The 24,492-nt window shown below is 42.6% G+C and overlaps 1 protein-coding gene across 1 annotated transcript in view; it reads left to right on the top strand.

Moving 5' to 3' along the window:
• Positions 1–24,492, top strand: part of LOC121002869 (macrophage mannose receptor 1-like) — a 300,143-nt gene that overhangs the window by 47,966 nt on the left and 227,685 nt on the right. Inside the window, exon 9 of the mRNA XM_040434498.1 lies at positions 1,361–1,491. Coding sequence (XP_040290432.1) covers positions 1,361–1,491 — 131 coding nt within the window. The remainder of the gene's footprint in view (positions 1–1,360; positions 1,492–24,492) is intronic.

The following is a 24,492-nucleotide window of genomic DNA, read 5'->3' as shown; positions in this document are numbered from 1 at the left end:
GCTCCTATGCGCCGTCGCAGCATTCAACTGCCCCCCTCTTGCCTCTACCTGGTGCTGCCTGAGGCAATCGCCTCACCTCTCCTCATTGGTGGTGCACCCCTGCCCACAGTGACTCCACATGTTCATGTCCCTCTCTTATATCTTCCAGTAGTGTGGGCTTTAGACAGGACTTTACATAAAGGCAAACCACTCCTAGTATCGTAACACTATAAAAAAAATATTTGTGGGATGGAATAGAAAAAAACAAGTCTGTCATAATTTTTTTTTTGGAGGGGGGGGGGGGGTAGAAAACATTATTTGTGTTTCCTGTATTCTTTTCTATTACTGGTTGACAAAGCTTTATTACTACTATTTTGGGGTAGATTTGACTTTTTGATAATATTTTATTCATTTTTTAGAGGTCAGATAACTAAAAAAAAAAACAACAATTCTGGCATTGAAAGTATTGTTTTTGTTTTTTACAACATATACCAAGATACAGGTAAGTAACAATTTTTTAATAATTTGGACATTTGCAAGATGCAGTGACACCAATTCTGTTTGTTATTATTTATTTATAATTCGTATCTGTGTTTTTTTTTTATACTTTAAAAAAAAAAAGAGCTTTTTTTTATTTTACAAAGGGGAATAGTTCTGTGGTCACTTGTACAATGTAGTGCAATACTTCTGTATTGCAGTGTATTGTCATTTTACACGCATCCAGAGGCAGGGTATGATAAGAGTCCTAACGGAGCAGGCCTGGGGGTCTTCACAAGGCCCCCTGGTTACTTTGACAACAGGCTGTGTCGCAGGGAGACGATCAGAGGATGGAGTCCCCTCCCACTAAAACTGCTCAGGTTCCATTATCACTATTGACCACAGTATCTGAGGCGTTAAACTGCTGGGATCAGAGCTTTCTTCAAACCTCACCACGTATGAAGCATGCTTGACTTCTGAGCCCCTTCATTAATTTCACAAGCACCTGTGACAGACATGTATGCCAATGTGGCAACCTGCCTATGAACATTATTAGCCAAAACGTAAGCCAAAGGATCTTTTAGGTATGTGAAGCTTACTTTGACCTTCAGTATATCCCACATAAATCAATGGATGTGAATGGCAGACATGGTCGACGTTTTGAGCAGTGAGTTAGTGAGCAGGTAATTCAATGAGGGTCATATAAATCTGTGGTCCCGGTTGCTCCCTCTAGTGGTGGCCAGGGTGGATACAATTCTTGCATTCCTCTGACAAGCGTTACCAATGAATACAAAACCACTGTAGAGGTAAAACTGAACTTTGACCCTTAGAAGATTATAGGATAAGACAATGTTTAAACCATTTAAAAATATATATATTTTACAAGCTTTCTTTTATTTTCTAACAGTTTTACTCTGAAGTAAATTATGATAAAAAGACCTGGTTTGAAGCAAGAGATTTTTGCAGAGCTATAGGAGGAGACTTACTCAGTATCACTAACATGGAGGATCAGGAGGCAGTGTCAAGAATGATAAGGTAAGGCGTGACCTTGCTACAAATCGCATGCAATACTATAGGGAACATGAATTAAAGGAAAACCGATACACTGAACATGACGTCCTATCTGAGGGCAGTTTATTATAGAGGAGGAAGAGCTGAACACGCTGATTTGCAGTTCAGTGGGAAAAAATACATTTAATTTGTAATTTATTGACTCTGAATTTCAGAGTCCAGTGAGAGGTCCTATCAGTGATTGACAGCCGTGTCTGTGCACAATCATAAAGGAATGTCTGTCAATCATTGAGTAATACTGCCCTCAAGACTAAACCCGTAGTCAGCATAGATTACCGACGCGACAATACCAAATATGACTTTTTTGGGTTGTTTGTGTCAGTTTTACATAATAAAGCATTTTTGAAAAAAAAAGATTTTTTAGTATCTCCATATTCTGAAAGCCAAAGTATTTTTTTATTTTTTGGGCCACTGTCTTACTGTCTTATGTAGGGGCTCATTTTTTTTTCAGTGTGAGATGACAGTCTGATTGGTACTATTTTGGGGGGCGTATGACTGTTTGATCACTTGCTATTACACTTTTTGTGATGTAAAGTGACAAAATGGCTTTTTGATACCATTTTTATATATTTATTTTTACGGTGTTCACCTGAGGGTTAGATCTTGTGATATTTTTATAGAGCAGGTCGTTACTGATGTGGCAATACCTAATATGTATACTTTTTTATTTATTTAAGTTTTACACAATAATATCTTTTTTGAAACAAACAAAAAAATCATGTTTTAGTGTCTCCATATTCTGAGCCATAGTTATTTTTTATTTTTTGAGCGATTGTCTTAAGTAGGGGCAAATTTTTTGCGGGATAAGATGATGGTTTGATTGGCACTATTTCAGGGTGCGTATGACTTTTTGATCGCTTGCTATTACACTTTTTGTGATCTAAAGTGACAAAATGTCTTTTTGATACAATTTTTTATTTGATTCATTTACGATGTTCACCTGAGGGATTAAATCATGTGATATTTTTATAGAGCAGGTCATTATGGACGCGGCGATATCTAATATGTATACTTTTTAAATTTATTTAAAGGGATTCTGTCACCTCTTTTTACCCTATAGAGATGCGGACAGATCGCTGCTAGCATGTCCGCAATATACCTGTCCCATATCTCTGAGTGGTTTTATTGAGTGTAAAAAATTATTTTATATATATATATGTAAATCAGCCTGGGAAGGAGCCGAAGGGGCTGTACTAACCGTTCTGGAGCCCAGCCGTGCCCCCTGTGAAGGAGTCCAGCACCGCCTGTATGCAGGAATCTCCTCCTTGCTCACAAAGTCAGATCGCCGTAATCTCGCGATGCGCGAGCTCGTGCATGCGCAGTTCCTTCCCTGAGGCTGATGCCAGCACAGGGAAGGAACACTATGCCGGCACTGCGCATGCGCGAGCTTGCGCATCGTGAGATTACGGCGATCTGACTTAGTGAGCAAGGAGGAGATTGGTGGAAACAGGTGGTGCTGGGCTCCTTCACAGGGGGGTGTGTCTGGGCTCCAGAACGGTTAGTCCAGCCCCTTGGGAAGGAAAAAAAAACACACACACACTAACCTTTTGACTGTCTGGTTTAGCTCTGTTTTTATGTCTGAAGACTTGATTATGTCTGAAAAAGCTGCTTAGGCCTCTTTCACACTTGCGTTGTCCGGATCCGGCGTGCACTCCACTTGCCGGAATTACACTCCGGATCCGGAAAAACGCAAGTGTACTGAAAGCATTTGAAGACGGAACCGTCTTCCAAATGCGTTCAGTGTTACTATGGCACCCAGGACGCTATTAAAGTCCTGGTTGCCATAGTAGTAGTGGGGAGCGGGGGAGCGGTATACTTACAGTCCGTGCGGCTCCCCGGGCGCTCCAGAATGACGTCAGAGCGCCCCATGCGCATGGATGACGTGATCCATGTGATCACATGATCCATGCGCTTGGGGCGCCCTGACGTCACTCTGGAGCGCCCGGGGAGCCGCACGGACGGTAAGTACACTGCTCCCCTGCTCCCCGCTACACTTACCATGGCTGCCAGGACTTTAGCGTCCCGGCAGCCATGGTAACCACTCTGAAAAAGCTAAATGTCGGATGCGGCAATGCGCCGAAACGACGTTTAGCTTAAGGCCGGATCCGGATCAATGCCTTTCAATGGGCATTAATTCCGGATCCGGCCTTGCGGCAAGTGTTCCGGATTTTTGGCCGGAGCAAAAAGCGCAGCATGCTGCGGTATTTTCTCCGGCCAAAAAACGTTCCGTTCCGGAACTGAAGACATCCTGATGCATCCTGAACGGATTTCTCTCCATTCAGAATGCATTAGGATAATCCTGATCAGGATTCTTCCGGCATAGAGCCCCGACGACGGAACTCTATGCCGGAAGACAACAACGCAGGTGTGAAAGAGCCCTTAGTCATTCTCTGAAACTTTTTACAAGTCTATGACAAACATAAATTGTAACATTGTTTCTGTGTAGGCTGTTATTCTCCATTCAACCCCTCCCACTAGAAGGTTCTAGTTTAGCTTGCAACTGTATAAAAAGAGAACAGTTAGCTCCCAGGCAGCCAGCTGGACAAGTGAGCCACAGACCCTGGGCCACCAGTCCTTTGACCAGGAAGCCAGGACAGTGAGCTCAGGGCTTTCCTCAGAATGAAACCTTCTTTGGCAAGGGAGGAGACTGGAGAAGCCAGCCCTATGCCTCGCCTGTATTGTTTTGCACTTGAGTTCCTCCAGTAAAAAGCAAACTGGCTTACTACAAACCCTGACTCTCTGGACCTATTTTCTGTTGGGGTACATCACGCCATACTAAGGCTTCTGGAGAGCACCAACATGTGGTGATTAGAGATAAAACAGAAGGTCAGTCCTGTGTCCCAACACGGACACTATTGGCGCTGCTGCTGGTCCCAGAGTAGTGTGGTAGGTTTCACACAGGTAAAGTCAACATCAAATAAGTTTTGGAACCGCGCTGCAGGAAAGTATGTATTCCGGTCCCAAATGGATGATGTACGGGTGTCAGCCCTTCTCCTCGACAACCAGAGGGTACGGTTCTCCCAGACCCCCTCCTCTACAAGATTTAAGGAGATAGGCAAGATAGTGAAGCACCCTTGAGAATGTTATAATAAAAGGTTTTATTCTACTTACAACAGGTCAGTAGACAAAAGGCATAAAATTACAAGATGATCGTCACGTTTCTGCCAGTCAAGGGTGCTTCACTATCTTGCCTATCTCCTTAAATCTTGTAGAGGAGGGGGTCTGGGAGGACCGTACCCTCTGGTTGTCGAGGAGAAGGGCTGACACCCGTACATCATCCATTTGGGACCGGAATACATACTTTCCTGCAGCGCGGTTCCAAAACTTATTTGATGTGGTGATTAGAGATGTCCCGAACTATTCGCCGGCAACGAACATAGCTTGTTCGCGTTCGCCGCGGCGGGCGAACATATGCGATGTTCGGTCCGCCCCCTATACATCATCATTGGTCAAACTTTGACCCTGTACCTCACAGTCAGCAGACACATTCCAGCCAATCAGCATACCCTCCCTCCCAGACCCTCCCACCTCCTATCAAAAAGCAAGGACAGCATCCATCTTAGATTCATTCTGAAGCTGCAGTGTCACAAATTTGACTAAGTTGTAATCGCAATGCGATTAATACAGGTTATATTAATCGCATTGCGAATTCAACTTAGAGCTGGATTCCTAATGGTTGTATTGGCTAGAATATAACGAAGATTGAGAATATAGTGCTATATTCGTTATATTCGTCAATTCTAGCAATACAACCATTAGGAGCTTAGCTCTAAGTTGAATTTGCAATGCGATTAATGCAGGTTATATTAATCGCATTGCGAATTCAACTTACCACACTCTGCGTCAACTACGTAATTTTCCATGGGAGTTTTGCCATGGATCCCCCTCCGGCATGCCACAGTCCAGGTGTTAGTCCCCTTGAAACAACTTTTCCATCACTATTGTGGCCAGAAAGAGTCCCTGTGGGTTTTAAAATTCGCCTGTCTATTGAAGTCTATGGCGGTCCACCCGTTCGCGGAAGTTCGCGTTCGCCGTTCGCGAACAGAAAATTTTATGTTTGCGACATCTTTATTAGTGTATTACACAGAGCAATACACTAAACAAGTTGCCTAGGAGACGCAGCCTGAGGCTGGATCTCCTGGGCACCCGTAGAAGGCAGGTCCCGATGCCGTGCAAGTCATTGGGCAGCCTCTGCACGGCATCGGACTGCCTTGTCACACATCGGGTCCCCGCCACAGCAGTGTCTGTTTTTCTTATTTCTTTCTATATTTTTTTTTTTACAATTTAATATGTTTTATTTGAGGAAAGGGGCTTTTTCTTACTTGAAACTTAAATTTTTTTATTATGAAAAACATTTTTTTTTTTTATCCAACTCTTTTATCCAAAGATTGGAGAATATTAGTCCAAATAAATACAGTTCAAGTTGCAGTACATTAGACAGTATGTACCTCAAAATGGTGCCATTAAAAATACATCACATCCCGCAAAAAAACAAGTGTTCGTAAAGCTATGTTGATGGAAATTTTTAATTTTTTTTTATGGATCTGTGAAGGAGAGGGTGAAAGACAAGGATTGCACATGCACAGTCAAGGAGGTGTAATGCTGTGGGCTTATATGACCAGTGTTGAAGAAAGGCAGGGACACAACAAAGTCACTTCAATACAGTTTATTGCCTGTTCCAGCCATCTTACAGTTCAGTACCGCCGGATCGCATCCGGGTCAGGTAATCAGTCCATGACATCCAAAATAAAGTAATGCAAGGCTCGGGTCTCCTCTAGTGTTTGCTTCACACTTGCCTTGCAGTCTGTGATCTGTAGCCTCTCACTCTCGCAGACACACTCTGTATCATGCTGCTGATTTTTAAACATGGGCCACGTATAAAACCTAGAGTGCATGGTTGGAAATAAGCACCCACCCAGCTCTTTTGCTTATTCCCAGTAAAAGCCAGGCCCGAATTAGCTGATACCAGCTATATTAGGTAGCAACAGTGTCCACTATCTATCTTAGTGGACACTCTAGCTAGTGGCTTCCACTCCACCAAGGCCGGGTAACTTGGAGGCATGTCTGAGGTGCACCACAGCAAACCACCATATGCACCTCCCAAATAGGTTTCCTGCACCACTCTCAGAGATACATAGCGTCTTTCATATATGAGGCCTATCACTGCCTCACATAACCACCCCTCCCTGTTCAAACCTGTGGGGGTGAACACCTGCACCAAAACATGATGCTCGTGACAGGGCATCCACATTCCCCTGCAGCTTTCCTGCTCAATGTTCCACCGAGAAATTAAAGGGCTTCTGTCACCCCCCAAAAGTCATTTTTCGTTTTTGGGCTACTTAAAATCCTTATACTGCAATTTTTCTATATATAGTGCTCTTACCCTTTTTCGTTCAGTAGTTTCTTTCTAAAACGCACTTTTATAAAATGTAAATTACCTCTCTACCAGCAAGTAGGGCGGTTACTTGCTAGGATTACACGTGCATAAGTCACTGTCACATTTAGGACAGAAATACAGCTTTTAGGTTAGAGTGCAAAAACCCTCTAATATACTGCACATCTGGAATTACACGTGCATAAGTCACTGTCATATTTAGGACAGAAAGTAGAGATATAACCTCCTGGCACTCTGGAAGTAATCAATTGGAGTCGGGTTCCCACCCCGTTCAGTAATAAAATAGAAAAACTCCAGTTGTTTTGTGAGTCAAATGATATTCTGTTTATTTTGACGTGCGGCTTCAAAGTGACGTTTTGGCCTAGATGGCCTTTATCAAACCAATGTCGCTGTAGGGAGCTGTGTCAATATGCACTGCGCTAGGCTGGTAATGGCGTGTGTCCACACGCCTCTCTGGGGATGCGCGTGTGTGGACACACGGCATTACCAGCCTAGCGCAGTGCATATTGACACAGCTCCCTACAGCGACATTGGTTTGATAAAGGCCATCTAGGCCGAAACGTCACTTTGAAGCCGCACGTCAAAATAAACAGAATATCATTTGACTCACAAAACAACTGGAGTTTTTCTATTTTATTTAGGACAGAAATACAGCTTTTTGGTTAGGGTGAAAAAAAACTCTAATATACTGCATATCTGGGATTAGACAAGCATAAGTGACTGTCACATTTAGGACAGAAATACAGCTTTTTGGTTAGAGTGAAAAAAGTTATTACTATTGATTGCTATAGCATTTAAAGTAAAATATCTAGTATTACCATGCAACTGTTAGAGGATACAAAGATAGATAGAGTAAAAGTTGAAGAGCAAGGGAACCGGTCTGAGGTAGAAGAGTCTGATGCAGCATTAGTCTTGCCTCAAACAAATATAGCCCAAACAGATGAACTAAGACATTCATCACGTGCCAGAAAACCGACCTCAAAGATACTGGAAAATTTGGATCAAGAAGCAGCATTAAAAGAGAAAAAGTTTGCCCGGATGTATGATAGGTGGAAATCATACATTAAAGACATTTGTAGAAAGCTAAAGCAAGAAAGTATAAAAAGGAACTTGAGTGATATGGTAGAGACGGTAGAAGAATCTGAATCAGAGCTTATGGCAGCATATGTCAACCTGCGGTCGTTTGTGACACCTTCCCAGGATATTGTAAGGAACATGGACACGTTCTGCGGTCACTAAAGATTTGGTAAAGCTTATGAGAGAACTATCATCTGCAGAAAACTATGATAAAGTTAAAGCAAGAAGTAGAATGAATGAGCTTTTTATGAGAGACTATGCTAGGTCCTTAGGTGGTACCACAATCTCAAGTGTGACTTCCTTTGCTACCAGAAGTGCCACCCACATATCAGAGTCCTCAAATACTTCAGCCAAAAGAAAGGAATTAGCTGAACAACTTGCTGTCAAGAGAGCAGAAATTGAAATGGAAGCTGCCATCAAGGCTCAGCGCCAACTGATGGCTGAAAAGGAAGCTGAAAGGGATGCACAACGCCATCAGATGGGACCTGAAATGAATGCACAATGCCATCAGATGGAAGCTAAAATGGAGGCACAGCACCATCAGATGGAAGCTGAAATGGAAGCACAGCACCAGCAGATGAAAAGTCTAGAAAGGCAGAAAGAAGTTAAGATCATAGAAGCCAGACTCAGAGTACATGAGGAGGATATGAGTCAGAGTAGTCATAAGTTCAAATCTGTACTAAGTGAGGAAACAGACTCCTACTTTCCTTCATACACCCAGGAGAATGGAAGGAAATCTCCAGCTTGTAGTGAGGAAATAAGTCATTATCCTTCCATCCCTGCTCAGAAAAACAAAGAGAGGCCTAGTCCAGTGTTAGGAAAAAGGTGTGTGAATTTACCCTCTATCTCTACCGGAAAAGATGAAGAAAAAGACTCACCTAATTCAGAACTAAGTGAGAAAATAAAACTGGATAATTCTATTCCTAGATGTCACTACAACGGTCAGGAGAGTGTTACAACCATTGTCCCAGCGAGACCACAGAGAACAGTCCTAGCTAGACTTCCCGTTCCGGAACCTACTGTATTTTCAGGAGATGTTCTGAAATTCATAGACTGGAAGGCAAGCTTTGAAATGATCATTGAGCATCATTGCTTCAGTCCAGTCGACAAGTTATTCTACCTTCAGAGATATGTTGGTGGAGAAGCCAAGGAAGTTCTTGAAGGTAACTTCTATAGAAAAGATGAAGAAGCCTACCAGCAAGCTTGGGAAAAATTGAATGCAAGATATGGTCATCCTTTCTTAGTACAAAGAGCCTTTAGAGAGAAACTAAATAATTGGCCTAAAATAGGTCCTAAAGAACACTTCAGACTCCAAAAGTATGGTGACTTCCTACAAGCATGCAGCAATGCCATCCCACATGTTCAAGGACTGGAAGTACTGAACGATTATCTAGAAAACCACAGGATGCTAACTAAGCTACCTGAAGAAGTGGCTTCTAGATGGAATCGCTATATGACTGAACAGTTAGATCTAGGTAAGGACTTCCCAAGTTTTAAAGAGTTCTCTGGGTTCATCAATAAGGAAGCACGGATAGCATGTAATCCAGTAACAGCATCTTACGTCTTAAAATCCTTAGAAGAAAGGCCTGTGAAAGATATAAGACGCATAAGAGCAACCAGCTTTGCAACCAACACAGCAGCTAAACGTCCTGATACCTACGAGAGCAAGTCCAAAGTCACTACTGGGATCAGTAGAGAGACAGAACCAACAAATCTTCAGACTACTGTACCTTCAAATGTATGTTCTGTGGAGAGAACCACTCCATACACAAGTGCCAACAATCGAGGGACAAGTCCCCAGATGACAAGAAGAGGTTTGTACTTGATACCCAACTGTGTTTTGTATGTCTAAGAAAAGGTCATGTTACTAAGAAGTGTAAGAAAAAGGCCACATGCGCCATCCTACACCACTACAGGAAGAACGTCCAAAGAAAGATAAATCCTCAATACTTAAAGATACTGAGGAAGGAAAGAAAGTATCGGTATTCTCTTGCAGAGTGAGGGAAGGAGAAAGCAATGGCACATCAATGGCTGTACCAGTGTGCATTTTAAATCCTAAAAGGAGGAACAAGAAGGTACGGTATACGCCTACACGCTACTGGATGCCCAGAGTGACGTCACCTTCATTGATTAAGAAATCTGCAAGAAATTACAAGTAGCTACAGAACCAGTGAAGCTCAAACTCACCACAATGATGGGGAGAGACACAGTAGTGAACAGTCAAAGGGTCAAAGGACTAAGAGTTAGAGGGCTTCATTCAAACTTCACAGTAGATCTACCTCCAGCTTATACAAAAGACGATATACCTCTAGATTGAGATCGCATACTTACCTGTGAAACAGACAATAAATGGGAGCACCTATCTGTCATATCACATGAAATGTCCCTGCTGAAGGAGTTTGGTGTTGGACTGTTGATAGACTATGATTGTCCCGAAGCCGTGGTACCACAAAAGGTAATAACAGGAGGAAAGGGTGAACCATATGCTGTTCAAACTGATCTAGGATGGGGTGTTGTTGGAGGAAAACAGCAGATTGCAAACTCAAGACAGGTGACAGGATTGTGTCATTGAATATCTGTCCAAGAGTTACTAACTGTAAGTCCAGCGAAAGTAATCAAGATCCTTGAATTCGACTTTGCAGATATAAATTCTAAAGAAAAGAGTGTATCCCAAGAAGACATAAAGTTCGTACACACTCTAGAAGAAAGTATTACGCAGAATCAACAAGGTCATCTTGAAATCCCCTTACCTTTTAGAGAACGACCTTATCTGCCAAATAACAGAAATCTTGGCCTAGCAAGATTGAAATCTTTGAAGAAAAGGATGGGAAGAGATCCCAAACTCAAGAATGATTATTTGAAATTCATGGAAGGCATCCTCAAAGAAGGACATGCAGAGAATGTTAATAATCAACCTAAAGAAGAAGTGTGGTACATCCCACATCAAGGTGTCTACCACTCAAAGAAACCAGATTAGAGTAGAGTGGTGTTTGATTGCTCAGCAAAGTAAGATGGTGTTGCATTAAACGATCATCTATTAAAAGGACCAGATCTTACAAACACTCTGCCTGGAGTACTCTGTAGATTTAGAAAGTATCCCATAGCAGTCATGTGTGACTTTGAAAAGATGTTCCACCAGTTTCATGTGAAGAATGAAGATAGAGACTTCCTGAGGTTCCTATGGTGAAAGGACGGGGATACAGAAACAGAGCCAGCAGAATACAGAATGAAAGTACACTTGTTTGGAGCAGCATTGTCTCCAGGTTGCGCCAATTATGGTATGAAGTACCTGGCCAATCAGAATGAAAAGAATTGCCCATCCGCAGCAAATTTTCAGAAGAAAAACTTTTATGTAGATGATGGTATTATAAGTCTAGCCACAAGGCAGGAGAAGATAATAGGCGGCACTCACTAAGCAGTATTTCCAACGATCCTTTATTACATCTGGGATACAGGTGACATGCCTGTTAGGGCATACGGGGGCGGACAGTCATCAAACATATACAGCGGCGACGGCCGTTTCGCACAGGACTGCGCTTCTTCAGGCCGCTGACGTGGGAACGTATCACCACGTTGCCTTTTAAACTAACAGAGGGGGGAGTTGCCATGACGACACATGACGCTCTACCCCTATTCCAGGTGAAATCACTTTAAAAAGACAAAACGTCTACAGTTAATAGCAAACATAAAGCAAACAGTAAGGACATCACTAAAAAACACTAAGATCATTGCGATCATTCAATCCTAGTTCACCTAGGGCATTCGCACGCAGGATCCATCTGGCCTCTTTCTGTAATAACAACCTGTGCCTGTCCCCTCCCGCAGGTGGGTTGGGCATTACCTCGATGCCAGCAAACTCTAAAGTTTTACAATCCCCATTGTGTGTCTCCCTCACATGTTTTATAAGCCTAGGGCAACCTTTACCTGTTCGTATGGAATTCATGTGCTCTCTTATCCTCTCAAAGAGGCATCTGATAGTTTTACCTATATAGAAATTTCCGCAGCCACATGAAATCACATACACCACAAAAGTACTTCTACAAGTGATAAAGTCTGTCACCCTATGTTGTATACCTCCAAAACTGAGGATACTCTTCTGAGAATTGTATCTACAGAAAAAGCAGTTACCGCATTTATAATTACCTTTAGGTCGTCTCTCATATAACCAATTGCGGTTTTTATCCAAAGTAAAGCGACTCCTCACCAACCTGTCTCTAATAGTGTGACTTTTTCTAAAAGTAATCAATGGTCTGTCTATATACTCTGCAAGCGCTTCATCCCTTCTGATAATCTCCCAATGTTTATACACGGTTTTCCTAATAACTTCTGCCATCGGGCTGAACTTAAAGGAGAACACAAATATTATTCTCCTAATCTGTCCTGGACTTCTGGGTTCATTTACATATGGGGTTCTGCTCTTATTTGTGAGGAGGTCACTCTGGAAAAACTCACTCGCTCTTTTCAGGGCTACATTCAACATCTCTTGGGGGTAACCCCTCTTCCTTAGTTTCTTGGCTAACTCCGCAGCCTGTTTCTCAAAGCCTTCATTGGTACTATTAATGCGCCTGAGTCTGATAAATTGCCCATATGGGACTAATTTCTTCACTGTATCTGGGTGAAAGCTGTCATGGTGGAGCAAGGAGTTGGTCCCCATGGGCTTACGATGACCACTGGTGACCAACTCATCGCCAACCACCCGGAAAGCCACATCTAAAAAATCAAGTTTGGAACCTCCAAAATCCATTGTTAAGAACATACCCATCTCATTAGTAGCATTAAGAAGGGCAACAAACTCAGTGCATTGTTCCCTAGAACCAGACCAAATCATAAAGATATCGTCAACGAATCTTAAAAATAACTTAATGTGACACAAGTAAGGATTCATGGTGGAGAACACACATCTGTCCTCCAATCTGGAAAGATGGATATTTGCAAATGTGCACGATACCAGAGTGCCCATCGCTGTGCCTAATTTTTGTCTATACCAGTTGTTTCCGAACATAAACACATTGTTGGTCAAAATGAATAATAAAGCTTCACTTACAAAATCACAAAATAAAGTGCTCTTCCCCATGTTATGTAGGACCGGGTGTAAAGGCTTTCGGCATCAGGGGGGACTAACTGATATCCAGCCTGCCACTGAAACTCATTCAGTGTCCGGAGGAAATCGCCAGTGTCCCGAAGGTAAGCAGGAGCACTAGTGAGCACAGGTCTCAATAACCAATCCAAGTACTTTGACAAGGGCTCAGTCACTGAGCCAATCCCCGCCACAATAGAGCGTCCAAAGGGTTGGCTCAGTGACTTATGCACCTTGGGCAGAAAGTACCAACATGGTTTGGTCGGAAAAAGTGGTATGAGGCTTTCAGCCTTCTTACTGGAAATAATATCCAGCGACACATACTTTTGCAACATACTTCTCAAGTGCTGTTGAATGGCAGGCATGGGGCACTCCCGCAAGGGCACATACACTAAATCATCCTGCAGTTGCCTGAGAGCTTCAGACACATAATATTCCTTGGTCATTAACCCAATATTGCCCCTTTTGTCGGCAGGTTTCACCACCACGTCACTGCGAGATCTGAGCCAACTTAACGCTGATTTCTATTCCCTACTAATGTTCTCAGGAACTATAAGGTAAATGAGAGCCTTAATATCTCTAATGACGCTGTAGAAAAAAATGTCGACAGAACTACCCGTGGGCATAGGAGGACAAAATGTGGATTTGACACCACCATCGAATCTAACCTCAGTATCATCCTCACAGGAAATTTCAGAAAGGTCACTGTTAGTAAGGAATTATAAACAGGATATTTCCATATCACTAAAATTGGTAGATATGTTAAAGGCGAATGGGCTGGGTCTGGGTGTAACACATATCTCGCCCAGTTTAGTAATGCAAGGTTTCTTGGGCACATCCTTAAACATCTTAAAAAGAAACAATTTGCGTATCGCCTTAAACATATCTATTTCAAAAGTGATAGGATCAAACTGCTCCACGGGACTGTACCCAAGGCCCCGTGTGAGGACCCGGACACAGTCTGAGGGTAACTCATAATCATAGAAAAGTCACAGAAGAAAAACTGCCCTTAAAATATAACCTTTATTGTATACTATAATAAAAATAGATAATCCCTCAATAATCATATATAAATATATGAAGAAAATCCGCCTACAAAGACGTGATTAAATGATCATCAAAATTACCTCTACCAATGATACACAATAATATAGAGATAAGTGTGGGTAAGTAGGAGATCACAGGGCACCCATTACATAACATAACAGACAGATAACCGTACGCATGTAGTGATTATCCTTAGTAACAACAAGCTCAATGAAGATACGTAACAGAAATGATATAACTGCTACAGCTATATGTTGGTTACTCACGGTACCAGGGTAATAATGTAGTGGTGACCGCAGAGTTATGATGAAAGGATGATAGTTGTCAACGGTTCATATATTTATATTACATTATTGAGGGATTATCTATTTTTATTATAGTATACAATAAAGGTTATATTTTAAAGGCAGTTTTTCTTCTGTGACTTTTCTATATTTATGTGCCCTATATAGTGGAATAGTGTTTTGCAAATTAAAAATTAACTCATAATCGGTAAGATTAATAACCAGATTCTCAGTCTCAGAGGGGAGTCCATGTCCTGTACCTGGTATTACCGTCTCCAGGACACCTGCTTCCTCCTGCGAGATGACTTCCTGACATCTCTTTTTCTTTCCCCTTCCTCTTCTAACACTCCTTCTAAAGGGTCCTGGGTGTGGGTCGTTCCTGCAGGTGCCTCCTGATTTTTTTAAAGTGATTTCACCTGGAATAGGGGTAAAACGTCATGTGTCGTCATAGCAACTCCCCCCTCGGTTAGTTTAAAAGGCAACGTGGTGATACGTTCCCACGTCAGCGGCCTGAAGAAGCGCAGTCTTGCGCGAAACGGCCATCGCCGCTGTGTATGTTTGATGACTGTCCGCCCCCGTATGCCCTAACAGGCATGTCACCTGTATCCCAGATGTAATAAAGGATCGTTGGAAATACTGCTTGGTGAGTGCCGCCTATTATCTTCTCCTGCCTTGTGGAAATTTTTGGCTATTAGCTTTTTATTGGCGTCGCACCACCTGGATGCAGTTTCATTCTATTACGTTTGTATCTCTGCATCTGTGTTGCCCGTGCTGCGAGGATTGACCAGGGGATTTGGGCTGTGCCTCCCAGCTTCTTCTTGATTTGCATTTTATTGACTGTTACTTACTGGGTTGAGCACGCCTACCAGTGTACCCTGATATTGCATGGTTCACACACTTGTTAAGGATGTCTGAGGAAAGCGCATCTAGTCTGGATGAGGGCAGAAAAGGGGCGGGTGAGTTTTTCATACAATGCAATAGTAAAGACACTCTACAGAATATAAGCACTAAAACTTTGGAATTCAAAGTATCGCAACTTGCAGACAGAGAGGTCCGCCTATTCTGGACTGTCAATTCCCTGAAATCATATAAAGAGAGTGGTAGGGTCCCTAGAGGACTCAGGGTTTATAAAGAACCCATGCAATATGATCATGACCCTGTTTTCATGAAAGAATGGCAAGCGTTACATGCAAACTTCTCTCTACAAATACTGGATACAGTGTTGCGCAGGGATGAGACAGAATATAACACCATTAAAGAGGAATAAAAAAAAAAAGCAAAGGATGAGATTCAAACAAGATTAAGTGAGAGCCAGATGTGTGATTTCAACAAAAGATTAAATAAGAAATTGGTGGTTACCCAAGCCGAAGTGAAGGAAAGGAAAAAAGATAAGTTCCTGAGGGACAAACAGGATTATGATATGGATTGTGTATTTGATTGGAACAGAAGAAAACAACGTGGCAGAAGGAGATTTCAACGACGCAGCAAAAGTGATTTCTGGACAACAGATTCAGATTCTAGTCTCTCAGAGGAATCCAGTAATCAGGAGGCACCTGCAGGAACGACCCACACCCAGGACCCTTTAGAAGGGGAAAGAAAAAGTGATGTCAGGAAGTCATCTCGCAGGAGGAAGCAGGTGTCCTGGAGACGGTAATACCGGGTACAGGACATGGACTCCCCTCTGAGACTGAGAATCTGGTTATTAATCTTACTGATTATGAGTTACTCTCAGACTGTGTCCGGGTCCTCACACGGGGCCTTGGGTACAGTCTCGTGGAGCAGTTTGATCCTATCACTTTTGAAATAGGCGATACGCAAATTGTTTCTTTTTAAGATGTTTAAGGATGTGCCCAAGAAACCTTGCATTACTAAACAGGGCGAGATACTTGTTACACCCAGCCCATTCGCCTTTAACATATCTAACAATTTTAGTGTTATGGAAATATCCTGTTTAGAATTCCTTACCAACAGTGACCTTTCTGACATTTCCTGTGAGGATGATACTGAGGTTAGATTCGATTTGGTGTCAAATCCACATTTTGTCCTCCTATGCCCACGGGTAGTTCTGTCGACATTTTTTTCCACAGCGTCATTAGAGATATTAAGGCTCTCATTTACCCTATAGTTCCTGAGAACATTAGTAGGGAAGAGAAATCAGTGTTAAGTTGGCTCAGATCTCGCAGTGACGTGGTGGTGAAACCTGCCGACAAAGGGGGCAATATTGTGTTAATGACCAAGGAATATTATGTGTCTGAAGCTCTCAGGCAACTGCAGGATGATTTAGTGTATGTGCCCTTGCGGGAGTGCCCCATGCCTGCCATTCAACAGCACTTGAGAAGTATATTGCAAAAGTATGTGTCGCTGGATATTATTTCCAGTAAGAAGGCTGAAAGCCTCATACCACATTTTCTGACCAAACCATGTTGGCACTTTCTGCCCAAGGTGCATAAGTCACTGAGCTGACCCCCTGGACGCCCAATTGTGGCGGGGATTGGCTCAGTGACTGAGCCCTTGTCAAAGTACTTGGATTGGTTATTGAAACCTGTGCTTACTAGTGCTCCTGCTTACCTTCGGGACACTGGCGATTTCCTCCGGACACTGAACGAGTTTCAGTGGCAGGCTGGATATCAGTTAGTCTCCCTGGACGCCGAATGCCTTTACACCCAGATTCCCCATGATATGGGTGTGGAGACACGAATATTCGAATTTCAAATTTTTTTCGCGAATATGGGTACTTCGAAAATTCGAGAAAATTTCGAATATAGTTATATATATTCGTAATTTCGAATATTCGATTTTTTTATTTTATTTTTTATTTTATTTTATTTTTTATCAGTACACATGATCCCTCACTGCTTCTAGCTTGTGGGACAATAAGAAGGCTGCAATATACTTGACTTTAGGAGTAGTAGTGTTTGCGAATTTTGCTCTATATTAGTTTTTTTTTTATATTCGCTATATTGCTATATATTCTTGTTTTAGAAAATTATGAATATTCGAAAAAACTAAGTTATAACAATATAGAGAATATTCAAAAAAAATCGAATAGAGCAATTTAGCTAATATAGTGCTATAATCTTCTTTGTCTAATAGTTGTAAGTTGAAAAATTCGCAATAAAAAATTAGAATCCGAAAATTCAAATTCCGAAAATTCGCATATTACACAATCATTACCTTTCCGATTTTTCGAGTAAAAAAAAAAATTGCGAATTTTCTAATTCTACTAAATATTCGCGAAATATCGCGAATTCGAATATGACCCCTGCCGCTCATCACTAGGGTCCTACATAACATGGGGAAGAGCACTTTATTTTGTGATTTTGTAAGTGAAGCTTTATTATTCATTTTGACCAACAATGTGTTTATGTTCGGAAACAACTGGTATAGACAAAAATTAGGCACAGCGATGGACACTCCGGTATCGTGCACATTTGCAAATATCCATCTTTCCAGATTGGAGGACAGATGTGTGTTCTCCACCATGAATCCTTACTTGTGTCACATTAAGTTATTTTTAAGATTCGTTGATGATATCTTTATGATTTGGTCTGGTTCTAGGGAACAAAGCACTGAGTTTGTTGCCGTTCTTAATGCTACTAATGAGATGGGTATGTTCTTCACAATGGATTTTGGAGGTTCCAAACTTGATTTTTTAGATGTGGCTGTCCGGGTGTTTGGCGATTAGTTGGTCACCAGTGGTCATCGTAAGTCCACGGCGACCAACTCCTTGCTCCACCATGACAGCTTTCACCCAGATACAGTGTGAAATCAGTCCCATATGGGCAATTTATCAGACTCAGGCGCATTAATAGTACCAATGAGGGCTTTGAGAAACAGGCTGCGGAGTTAGCCGAGAGACTAAGGAAGAGGGGTTACCCCCAAGAGATGTTGAATGTAGCCCTGAAAAGAGCGAGTGAGTTCTCCCAGAGTGACCTCCTCACGAATAAGAGCAGAACCCCAGATGTAAATGAGCCCAGAAGTCCAGGACAGATTAGGAGAAAAAGATTTGTGTTCACCTTTAAGTTCAGCCCGATGGCGGAGGTTATAAGGAAAACCGTGTATAAACAGTGGGAGATTATCAGAAGGGATGAAGCGCTTGCAGAGTATATAGACAGACCATTGATTACTTTTAGAAAAAGTCACACTATTAGAGACAGGTTGGTGAGGAGTCGCTTTACTTTGGATAAAAAACGCAATTGGATATATGAGAGACGACCTAAAGGTAATTATAAATGCGGTAACTGCTCTTTCTGTAGATACAATTCTCAGAAGAGTATCCTCAGTTTTGGAGGTATACAACATAGGGTGACAGACTTTATCACTTGTAGAAGTACTTTTGTGGTGTATGTGATTTCATGTGGCTGCGGAAATTTCTATATAGGTAAAACTATCAGATGCCTCTTTGAGAGGATAAGAGAGCACATGAATTCCATACGAACAGGTAAAGGTTGCCCTAGGCTTATAAAACATGTGAGGGAGACACACAATGGGGATTGTAAAACTTTAGAGTTTGCTGGCATCGAGGTAGTGCCCAACACACCTGCGGGAGGCGACAGGCACAGGTTGTTATTACAGAAAGAGGCTAGATGGATCCTGTGTGCGAATGCCCTAGGTGAACTAGGATTGAATGATCGTAATGATCTTAGTGTTTTTTAGTGATGTCCTTACTGTTTGCTTTATGTTTGCTATTAACTGTAGACGTTTTGTCTTTTTAAAGTGATTTCACCTGGAATAGGGGTAGAGCGTCATGTGTCGTCATGGCAACTCCCCCCTCGGTTAGTTTAAAAGGCAACGTGGTGATACGTTCCCACGTCAGCGGCCTGAAGAAGTGCAGTCCTGCGCGAAACGGCCGTCGCCGCTGTGTATGTTTGATGACTGTCTGCCCCGTATGCCCTAACAGGCATGTCACCTGTATCCCAGATGTAATAAAGGATCGTTGGAAATACTGCTTGGTGAGTGCCGCCCAGCTTCTTCTTGATTTGCATTATAAGTCTAGAGTCCACAGAATCTGCAATCAAACTAGTGAAAGAAAGCCAAGAGTTATGTGCAAGAGGAAACCTTCACAAATGTATCTCAAACAACAGAGAGGTACTGGAATCCATCAGTGACTCTGAACGTGCATCAACAATGAAGAATGTAGATCTCAATTGTGATCATCTTCCAGTTCAGAACGTACTTGGATTGGGATGGAATGTAGAGAATGACAAGTTCTTCTTTGAAGCATCTATTGAAGAGAAAGTTGCAACTAGACGTACCGTTCTTTCCGCAGTGGCTTCTATATTTGATCCATTGGGATTCTTGGCGCCAGTAATCCTCAGAGCAAAAGACATACTACAAGAATTATGCAGACAGAAGTTGGGATGGGATAAGCCGATTCCTGAATTTTTGAGGCCAAGATGGAAGAGTTGGATAAGAGACTTGCAAAACTTGAGAGAAGTTCGGATACCCAGATGTTTTGTACCTCATGATTTCGGAAAGTACAAGAAAATAGAACTTCATCATTTTTCAGATGCCAGTAGTTATGGTTATGGTCAGTGCTCCTACATGAGAGTAATAGGAGAGGAAAAGATACACTGTGCCCTGGTTATGGGGAAGGCCAGAGTTGCTCCTACCAGTATTCAGACAATACCAACACTTGAACTGAGAGGAGCCGTAGTTTCAGCATCAGTAAGCAAGTTTCTGAGAGAAGAATTGGAATGGAAATTAGATGAAGAATATTTTTGGACAGACTTACAAGTTGTCCTAGGATACATAAGCAACGAAGCCCGAAGATTCCATATCTTTGTCACCAACAGAGTTCAGAAAATTCGGGAAATAACAAATCCAGAACATTGGCATCACATTGACACAAAGCATAACCCAGCAGACCATGCTTCAAGAGGCCTGAATGTAACAGAATTAAAAAATTCTAATTGGTTCACAGGTCCAGAGTTCCTTTGGGAAAAGGAAATCATGCCCAGTAAAGGTTACACAAAATTGTCTATGGGTAATCCAGAAGTAAAAGTTGTACAAACATTGAGCACTGCTGCCATGTGTCAAGATGACATACTTGAAAGACTATCCAGATGTTCAAAATGGAATACAGTCATAAACGTAGTAGCACGAATTCAAAGTTTGGCAAAGGGAATCAGAAAGAAGGAATTGTTGAATGTAGAAGAAAGAATGAAAGCTGAAGAAACAGTCATAAGACTCATTCAACAGAGATTCTACAGTGAAGAGTTGAAAAGACTTAGTCAAGAACCTAAAAGGCTTCCCAACAACCACCCATTGTGAGGGTATACTGAGGGTTGGAGGGAGACTGGAAAATGTATCGTTACCTAGCAGAGTGAAGCATCCAACAATTCTACCCAAAAATTCTACCTTCACAAGATTGATTATTAATCACTACCACAACAAATCCTTGCATCAAGGAAGAAGCTTTACCCAAAGCTGTTTGAGAGAAGGTGGTTACTGGATAGTGAAAGGAAGCAAAGTTATAGCAAAGGATATAAGTAAATGCGTAGTCTGCAGAAAGGCACGTAGACCTACAGAAGAACAAAGAATGGCAGATTTACTAGCAGACCATGTAAACCCATCACCTCCATTACTTTATAGCGGAATGGATTGTTTTGGCCCATTCATCACCAAACAGAACTGCAAGGAGTACAAGAGATATGGACTAATATTTACGTGTCTGAGCTCCAGAGCAATTCACCTGGAAATGTTAGAGAATATGTCAACTGACACATTCATCAACGCCTTGAGATGTTTCATAGCCATTAGAGGTACTGTCAGAGAGCTTAGATATGACCAAGGATCTAATTTTGTCAGAGAAAAGAATGAATTGAAGAAAGCTCTAAAAGAAATCGATAAAGAAAAAGTAACCCTGGGCATGAGCTTCATCCTCGTCACTGGGCATGCGCCGAGCCCAGTGACGTCCGAGCGAGCATCGGACGTCACTGGGCTCGGCGCATGCCCAGTGACGAGGATAAAGCTCCTGCCCTTAGTCTCCTGCAGATCGCACTGGCGCAGCCCTCCGTGGGTACTGCGCCTGCGCGAGAGTTCGTTCGGCCGTGAGGGAGGGGGAGGAAAGGGATGAGAGGCTGTGGGCGGTTAGGCAGTCAGAAGGAAGGCGTTTTGGGCACTGTAAGAGGGGCGTTACTGGGCACACTAAGGGGAACAAAACGCCCCTCTGGGCACCTTCAGGGCTAATTTACATAATCATAAAAGTCGTTTTTCTCATAAACTACTGGACGGATTACAAGATAGAAGAGCACAGCCGATTCAAGGTAAGCTGTGCTGCATGACTGCTTTAAAATCCGATTTTGGGTTAGGGAGGTGACAGAATCCCTTTAAGTCTGATTACATACAGCTACCACCTGGCAAGTTCACCAAAGAGGATTTATATGCTAAAAGAAGATGGCGAAGAGTTCAATATCTATCAGATCAGTTTTGGAATAGATGGAGAAAAGAGTACTTAGCCAATGTAAGCTAAGAAGTAAATGGCAAACACCCAAAAGAAATGTCCAAGTTGGTGACATAGTGTTAGTGAAAGACGAAGATTTACCTAGAAGTCAATAGAAATTGGCCAAAGTTCTAGAAGTTCAAAAGGATGAAGACAAACTAGTAAGAAGAGTGTTGTTACAAATAGGAGACTCAAAACTTGACAAAAAAGGAAAAAATATCACTACACACGGGCGGCACGGGCGATGTTATGGGACACATGCTGGTGTAAGGCTGGGACTGCACACTGTGAATAATATTGGCGGCTGGGGACTGAATAACGAGGGACGGCCGCCACCATCAGGCTGCGGAAAGCCTCAGTGTCCACAAGCCTAAATGGCAACATTTCCAGGGCCAGCAATTTGGAAAGGTGCGCATTTAGTGCTGTGGTCTGTGGGTGGGTGGCCGGGGTTTTTGAGCTTTCGTTCAAAGGCCTGGGGTATAGACATCTGTATGCTGCGCTGGGACACAGAAGTGGATGTGCTAGCTGATGGTGCTTGTGAAGGTCTAGGTGCATGACGGGAGGCATCCGGGCCTGCATCTTGGACAGGGGATTGGCCAGCTATAATAGAGGGGAAGAGGAGGCAGTGGTGTGATCCGCAGACACTGGTTGTGGATCCAGGTGTTTGGCCCACCTATTAGGGTGCTTTGATGCCATGTGCGGATCATGCTGGTGGTGGTGAGATTGCTAGTGTTCACGCCCCTACTCATTTTGGTACGGCACAGGTTGCAAATGACAATTCTTTTATCGTCCTCAAAAAATCACCAGACTACGGAACAACTACCTCTTGGCAAGGGAGATTGCCGCAAGGGGGTGCTCCGGAGAACAGTTGCGGGCCTGTTTGGTGTGACCCGCCTTCTTTGCCACCCCACTGCCTCTTCCAGCCTGTTGCGGTGCGGCGGATCCCCCCCTCTGTACTGCTGTCCTCGCTCGGCTTGCCACCTTCCCAGGTTGGGTCAGTGACTTTATCGTCCAGCACCTCCTCTTCCACTTCCTCACTCTGGTCATTCTCCTGACTTGTTGACCTAACAACAACCTCAGTTATTGACAACTGTGTCTCATCCTCATCATCCACCTCGTGAAACACTAATTGCCGTTCCCCACCCTCATCGTCTTCTGACTGTGGATGTTCTAGAGTTTGGGAATCAGGACACAAGATCTCCTCATGTCCCTCTTCAAGCGGGCTTGGCGAGAGGCCCAAATTAAGGAATGGCGATGAAAACAGCTCCTCGGAATATCCGAGTGTGGGATCACTTGTTTGCCAAGACTCACCATGGTGGGTGGAAGGAGTATCAGGGTGAGGATTCTGTTGACCAGACTCTTTGCTACTGAGACTGGAATTTGTGGAAGACAGGGTGGTGCTTAACCAATTAGAAGCATTATCTGCTGCAATCAAACCGACCACCTGGTCGCACTGATCTGACTTCGAAAGTGGTGCACTGCGCCGCCCTGCAAACTGGGACATGAAGCTAGGTATCATGGATGAGTGTGTTTCTTTTGCTCTGGCAGCAGGCACAGTTTCACCGCGGGCACTCGGCAGATGGAGTCACGTAGAGACACAAAAGTTAGAACAGTACAATTTATTAAACACCTCTATAACAATAAAAACATAAAAAGCAACTATAATATAATATAGGAATATTCTAATACACACCATAAAAATAAAGGCACTGTTATACAGTATAGTACATAAAATGGAGACAAAGCTTAGTTAAAATATCCAATGTAAAAAAGAGGGGAATAACTTCAGATAAAATGTCCAATACCACAAAGGGTTAAGGTGAATTAAATATGAAATTTTTCAAATCAATTTTTCAGTTTTTCAATTTAAATAGTCTGCTTGAACTCTCTCGATTAAAACCAGTTCGTGGCGTCCCACGTTTTCAGATGGTATTAATCAATAGGATGAAAGAATATTTGATGAAAAGATAATCACAAATTTTTACTTAGCTTATTTGTAGCCAGCACTGTAGTATACATGGAGTTTTCCACTATGACGTACTGGATCTGAGTTCAGCATCCCTCGTGGTGTAGCTTGTTTGGTATGGCCTGGTTGCGGCCTTCTTTTCGATATAACACAAGTCGAATCTTTATAGTGTCAAACTTGAATTTTCGCATCCCACGTGTTTGTATTATTCATACACAGATATAATCATTGACCCAGGCACTGTGAATATCGAGTCACGCACATACACTTTCAATGGACCTTAGTTGGTTGCAGCAAGATTTAGTGCTTGCCTTTTCCTTGATCCTGTGGGCGTTCCTCTCCAGGTGCTGTGTCTTTCGGGTCTTTGTAATCTGTTTAATTTTTGATCCTTTTCCAAGCGCTGTAGATTATGATTATAATCCCACTATGCAAGTCCATAAATTGAGCACCAAACGCGTTTCGGAGTGTTGCCTTACTCCTTCCTCAGTGGAAGGTATACGAATGCCCGAAGCGGATTCATTCTGATCAAGGAGCTTGCTTCCAAGGAAAGTTGATGGAAGAGCTGTGTTGGCTGTATGGGATTGAGAAGTCAAGAAAGACTCCATACCACCCGCAGGACAATGGGACCTGTTAAAGATTCAACAGGACACTTCTACAGATGCTCCATACTCTGGA

This window comes from Bufo bufo, chromosome 5, assembly GCF_905171765.1.
Source record: "Bufo bufo chromosome 5, aBufBuf1.1, whole genome shotgun sequence".
Classification (NCBI taxonomy): Eukaryota; Metazoa; Chordata; class Amphibia; order Anura; family Bufonidae; genus Bufo; species Bufo bufo.
Note: the sequence above shows the minus strand (reverse complement) of the source record. Positions and strands in the feature narration are given on the sequence as shown.